General features: G+C 32.7%; 1 protein-coding gene across 1 annotated transcript; it reads right to left on the bottom strand.

The window, feature by feature from the left end:
- LOC123904260 (ankyrin-1-like) lies at window positions 1-5,138 on the bottom strand. Its single transcript, XM_045953943.1, has 4 exons — window positions 4,660-5,138; window positions 3,078-3,353; window positions 2,682-2,819; window positions 1-1,839 (listed from the first exon to the last, which is right to left on the bottom strand). Exons 1-4 carry the CDS (start codon window positions 4,978-4,980, stop codon window positions 268-270), a joined length of 2,307 nt encoding a protein of 768 aa, XP_045809899.1. The 5' UTR covers window positions 4,981-5,138; the 3' UTR covers window positions 1-267.
- Between the last annotated feature and the right edge of the window lie 1,448 nt (window positions 5,139-6,586).

Raw genomic sequence — 6,586 nt, 5'->3', positions numbered from 1 at the left:
TCTTCTTGTAGTGCAAGAAACCGCTTCTTCACTAACAAATAACAATTTTACACTATGGTTGTATCTCAAACTCAATTTATAATCTTACACACACACACACACACTTGAAGATATTAACAAAATTAAAATCTACAATTCATACAGTCAATTAACCATAACCATGGTATGAATTATATATGGACATATTAATCTATATGTTCAAAATAAAAAATGAAATGATATCAATCTCAAAACAGAAAATGATTTTCTATCAATGACCATAATCCCTTAACCAGTATTAGCTTTAGAACCAAAAATAGCTTCTCTTGTTACTAATCTAATCCCTCTAACCCATAACTCAGCCATTTCAACCCCACCTTCACAAACAAAATGTACCTCCTTATTTTTAGCAGTAACAATATAAAACATTCCTGGCTCATCAACATCGAACTTCTTCCTACGGTTCCATCGAAATCTTTCACTTGGTCCAACCTCAGCCACTTTACAAACAACATTTCTCTTATTCGATTTCCCCCAACGTAATATTCCAGCAGCACCAACCATTACCAATTGTTTCTTATGAGGAAACCCTTTACCACATTTTGTATGTTTCTTCACACATGCACCACACGTCACTACTCTTCTAGCTAACTCATCTAATATCACACTCTCTGCATCATTTCCTTTGCCATTTTTTCTTGCAAGTAAAAGTGCTGTTTCATGTTTTTCATTCTTGATATCGAATTTCGCTCCATAAGATATCAAAATCTCACACATTTCTCCTTTGTTTTCTCTTGCTGCTAACATCAATGGTGTATACCCATTTCCATCAAAACCATTCACATCATAATACCCTTGTTTTAATAACTTTTCGACAATGTTTATGTCTCCATAACAAGCTGCACGGTGAAGAGGATTCGCCTCGGCTAAGGTAATAACATTGCATCCCTTTTTAAGTGCATATTCAAACATCACCTTATGGAATTTTTCACCATTTTCACCTTTTTGGTTCAAGTCTATGAGATTAAGAGCTGTTAAACCATGTTTGTTTTTGAGATTAATTACATCGGCTCCAGCATAAAGAAGCAACTTGAAAGCTTCCACATTACCCCCTGCACAAGCTATCATTGCAGCTGAAAATCCATTCTCGTTTTGTTCATCTAGATTTATGTTTTTATTTTCAATGAGTTTTTTCAAAGCCTCTATGTCATTCGCGTGAGTGACCAATAACAAAGCTGAAAATCCAGACGCATTGCTTGATTTAACAACCTTTCCGCCTCTAATTATATCCAAAATTGCTTTCTGATATTCGTTACTCCACTGAACAAAATTTGCTAATGAAGTTGCACATTGACCAGACGAATTTACAATCCCCAAATCAGCTCCCGAAGATACTAAAAGTCTTAGACACTTCTCATTTTTATACCTTGTACAAATCATCAATGCTGTGTCACCAAATTTTGTTTGTGAGTCCAAGTTACACTTACCATCAATCAAAGACTGAAGAATGTTGCATGATCCAAGTCGCGCAGCCATGTGAATAGGGTGTACATTGGTTTCTTCAGTAGTTTGAAGTACTAATTCTGTATCCACGCCATTATTGAGAAGTATATTCAATGCTCTTTCATTGTTACAAACAATGGTGTGGTGCAAGAGAGTTCTTCCGATGTGGAAACCATTAGGTGAGAGGTGTTGGAGAAGCATATGAAGTATAGTTCCAGTGTATTCAAAATATTCTACAGCACACCATGTGATTGGATAAGGCTCGGCTAGTCCAACACCGACTCGAAATTCTTCTCCTGTATCGGTTTCCCAAGACCAAGCTCCCAATTTCACCTTGATATCAAGTCTTACACCAACCTGTATGCAGAAATCAGAAAATTAGTACCTCTTTTAGAGATTGATAGTGCAATATAAAACAATTGTACTCGATGCAGAAACTGGCAGGCCAATATTTTGATTTTTAATCAATTTTGTTCAGAGACCAGTAGGTTAAATAATTAATTGGAGCAATGCTGAAGTTGGCATCATGTTTTTGAATATGGCAGCAATGATTAATTAATGCTGCTAAAGATGATGTTTATGTCATTTTAATTTACAACTTTCTTCCTTGTTGAGTTGAACATAATGTTTGTTTTCTTTTGCACAAGTGTGATAAATAAGGTGCATGTTGGCTCTTTCTCAAATGAGATGAGAGGAAGTGTAATAAGAAAAACTTAACTCCCATGTTAAAGAGAGATAATGTTTGAGAATAGTTTATAAAGAGAGACATGACTCATTTTATAAACGATTTTGTAAGTATGAATAAAAGCAAAATAAAAATCTAATAATGTATCATAGCTATAGAACTAGGTCACCAACCAAATTATCCATGCACCAAGCCCAACAGTGTCGGACATGAGAGTGTATTGGAAAAAAAAAAGATCTAAAAAGAGTTTATAAAAAGTGAAACTCTCATCTTACGAATCAATTTTGTAAGGATGAGTACCAGACTATGTTCAAGACTAACTTGTACTATCAAAACAGTATTTTCCTTTTCCATGATGATGATAATGACATTCCCAAAAGTTAAAAAATAAAGTTGACTTGCTGTGCCGTATGAACCACCACAATTAATCAATCAATTATAACTTCAAAAGTTAAAACCTAGGCTTGTTATTATCCTATGTGAAGTTTATTACTTATTAAAGTCAGAACCCCACCTGCAACAATAGTCTAACAACATTAATCTGCCTGCTGACCACAGCAGCAAATAATGCATTGCAATCAACATTAGCGTGAAGAAATGGCTTTGAAGATTGAAGCAGAATCCTATCCATTGCATTGACATCCACTCCATGCTGCAAATAAACCGAAGAAAACTTGTCATTTAGTAATCAATTATATTCATAGATATTTATTTCTTTTTGTATAGTTGAGCTACATTTACCATAAAGCGGATACCAAGTTTTGGCGTAACCATTTTTTATTCCAATTTTACCTTTCATTTTAAATAAATGCACGAAATTTTGTACTTGTATAATTTTTTGACAAATTATTAATGATGTACCGAAAAAAGTGGATGTCAGTACGCCCGCATGTAACTATAATGGTCTTACCTTGATGAGTACATCAACAACCTCAATGAAGCCTCTGCAACAAGCAGAAACAAGGGCGTGAGTTGCAACCGGAGGACGGATCATGTTGGACTGCATGAGTAGTTCCGCAAATGTGGCCCGTCCTACGTAGCTTGCTTCAAGTATAGCTTCTTCACATGCAAGTTGTGACGCGCCACCGTTGATAAGAACCTCCAATACTTTAAGATGTCCTTCCCTCACTGCTGCTGTTGTAGCATAGCCCCGGAACAATCTCACATTTACATTAGCTCCCACATTCTATCACATGAAAATGTCAAAACTCAGTTAATAATAAATAATAATGAATGGTGTGACAATTTGAACACAGTAAGATAAGATTTGCTGTAACACAGGACATCACATCTAATAACCACCATCTGACAAAGATGTATGATATGATGATGAATATCTCATAACCATATTAAGGTTGTTAGGTTAAAAAGAAATAAATGGTCAAATATGAGAGTAGACCAATTATCCGTACGAATAAGGATTGAAAGATACCCCTAACATAGATGAAACTAAATCCAACCAAACCCACACAATCTGAATTGTATGTTTTTCACACAATTTATAACATTTTGTGTAAAAGCTGAATATCATTAATCCAATCATTGCCTTGTGTGTGAATAGTAGTAACATTGTTGAAATATGCAAATCACTCAACTTTTCTTTCAAAACTAGTTTAGCAACGAAGGGAAAAATTAAAATAACAAATGTTTTAAGTTTTATCTGTTTTTTTTTTAACCGATAAATAACCAACACATATATGTTTTGTTTCCCTTCTAGAGGGGCCAAAATTGTAAAATTGATTCTATTTGAAGCTAGAATCAACTAAGTTTTAGTCGGAATCAATTCACTCAAAACTTAAATTTTTTTCTCCGAAGAACCAAACATACACTGTGAAAAGAAAATAGAGTGAAGATCCATTTTGGTCATTTAGAAATTTTAGACAAGACAATTCACCTACAAAAATAACAATAAAACCCAAATTGTTCCTAACATTTTCATATTGTGGACAAATTAGTTTCTCTGTCGAAACGAACAGGAACTAGTTTGTCTTCAATATGAAAATGTCAGGACTAATTTGAGTTTTATTGTTGTTCCCATAAAAATTTTGTGAGGAATCAAAATGTAACTTCAGTACTTCTCTCAAAAAAATATTATTTTGCGTGTCATTGATGCATTGGGAATGAAATGATCAAACATTCACACGTGACAATTCCATCACATATTTAACTATTTTCTTCATTCATTTTTCATAGAATATGATTTTCAAACACAGAGATGATCTAATTTGCACATTAGCTAAATTGATCAGAATAAGCTACAATTAAACAGAAAAACGATAATAAATCATAATTTAGATCATGAATTTCAATTTTTCATGATTCAAAACAGTTTTTCAAAAAACTATACAATTTAAGCCTCAAATCAACAAAAAAAAAAAAAAAAAAACAGAGCAGACCACTAGCACTAATCAATCAGTAATCACAAAAGCGCGTTTCAAATAATCTAAACGCAAAAACAATATTCAGAAACAATACATTACAACATTACATACCAGTAATTTACGAAGGAGTGGCAAATTTCCAGAATGTGCAGCCAAAAACAGAGCAGTAACATCAGTTTTAAACTCTTCATACACCGAGTTCACTCGGTGAGGTAACTCATCTTGAAGCTCAATCTCCGTCGTTTTGGATTTCAACAACACCGTTCCAATGAAGTTAACATCGACAGAAGGATTCAATAAACATTCAATGGCAATATCTGTTTCACCGTTATGAACAGCATCTACGAGACGCTGTGACATTTCTGTTTCGTAATCAATTGGAAAAACTCGTTTTCTTAAACCTGTAGTATTAGAATTCACTAACACAATCATTTTTGTTGATTTCACACTAATCTATTATTTACTCTCCTTAATTACAGTGTTTAGTTTTCGTTAATTTATATATGCTTTTTATAAGGAATTTTAAGGAAGGATGCAAGAGACAGAGAGAGAGGATGGAAATTGGGTTTTTATCGGTATTTATATTGTATAGTAGGCCGTGCATCAAAGTTTAATTTTATTAATTTTTTTTGTTAGTTGGTCCGTTTGATCTGCAAAATATAAATACTGGACAGAACAGTACATGACAGTACAAGACAGAACAGCACAAGACAAACGTTTAAGGTATTGAACAAACTTTGTGTTGTACGATGTTTGATGGACAAAAGGTTATTTTGGTATTTTAGACAACTTGTGCTGAGGACAAAAAGTTGTCATGTGGTTCTGTGGGGGACAAGAATTTCAAGTTTTGTCCTGTGCCTTGGCCCCCAGTTTGTTCAGTAACAGGAACAGTTTTAAAATCAAACACAGTACAGCAGAAGTTGTCATGTCCAGTCCCTTATTTTTTAGCAGATCAAACGCAACCAATAAGTACAAAATTTAGCGATCGTTAGTTGGTTCAGTAGTTATCGTTGAATTTTTTATATCGTTCCATCCCCTACAACTGTGAATGAGAGGAATCTGAAACCACTTAATGTCAGAACTGATTTTCGAACCAGATTAAGCAGTCAAGTGCACTAGATACTGGTGGTAAAAAAAAATAGGTACGGAATTTTTCCGTAATAGTAGTGACTAATCTCGGCCGAGGTGAACCAACCTGGTGAACATACAAATGTGTTTTTTTTTTTTTCAACCAAATATTTTCCATACATATGTCAATCACTTGATTACATGTGAAAGACTTTACAATTTAGACCAATTTATTTTTGGTATGGAATAAGTTTAATTATTTCAGGGAAAAATATTTTTGGAAATTTTAGTAAATTTTTTTGCAAATGAGTTGGCTGAAAGATTTTGTACTCTGAAAATAAAATATAACTTGTGTGAGTTATCAACACTTGTGTTGTGTTGTGTATGAGAAACGGCCTTATCCCATAAGGCCTGCCCTATACATTTGTAGTCAAAATATATTTAGAGCTGGTGTCTTTTTTCAGATTATCATCATGATCTGGGATGAGAAAAAATATTAATGAAAGAATCAATTTCATAACTGATGTCAAATTTCGTGTCTAAAATTCATTTATGTAGTAGATATGGAATTGATTTTATAGACAAAATTTATTTAAAATTTGAAAATTTTAAAAACAAATTAATATAAAAATATGACATGTTTTCTTTAAGAAATTTAGGATATGAAGATGTTGGTCCAATCTAAAGTAGAGAATATTCTTTCCATTTAAAGTCTATTTGATGCGTAAGATATGATAATGACATGATAGAATATAAAATAGGATAAAAGTATAATGAGATATAAACAGAATAATGATTATCCTACCATATGTTTGGTGTACACTAGATAACAACGATGATAATTATAATATTATATTTTTTATACGTACCTTATGAGAGAATTGTGTATATAGTTAGTTACAAAATTAATTGTTTTATTTTAATTTAATATCAAATTATTTTATATATACTTTTTATTAATTTTATTTTT

This window comes from Trifolium pratense, linkage group LG2 (genome assembly GCF_020283565.1).
Source record: "Trifolium pratense cultivar HEN17-A07 linkage group LG2, ARS_RC_1.1, whole genome shotgun sequence".
NCBI lineage: Eukaryota > Viridiplantae > Streptophyta > Magnoliopsida > Fabales > Fabaceae > Trifolium > Trifolium pratense.
This window is presented reverse-complemented; position numbering and strand designations above follow the sequence as displayed.

Bases quoted from the DNA above. Each gene is read 5' to 3' on its own strand.
- LOC123904260 (XM_045953943.1), bottom strand. From the start codon at position 4,980: ATGATTGTGTTAGTGAATTCTAATACTACAGGTTTAAGAAAACGAGTT. The intron at 2,820-3,077 runs GTAAGACCATTA...GTTTATTTGCAG, and splicing joins TTGTTGATGTACTCATCAAG to CATGGAGTGGATGTCAATGC. The intron at 1,840-2,681 runs GTGGGGTTCTGA...TTCTGCATACAG, and splicing joins TTGTTAGACTATTGTTGCAG to GTTGGTGTAAGACTTGATAT.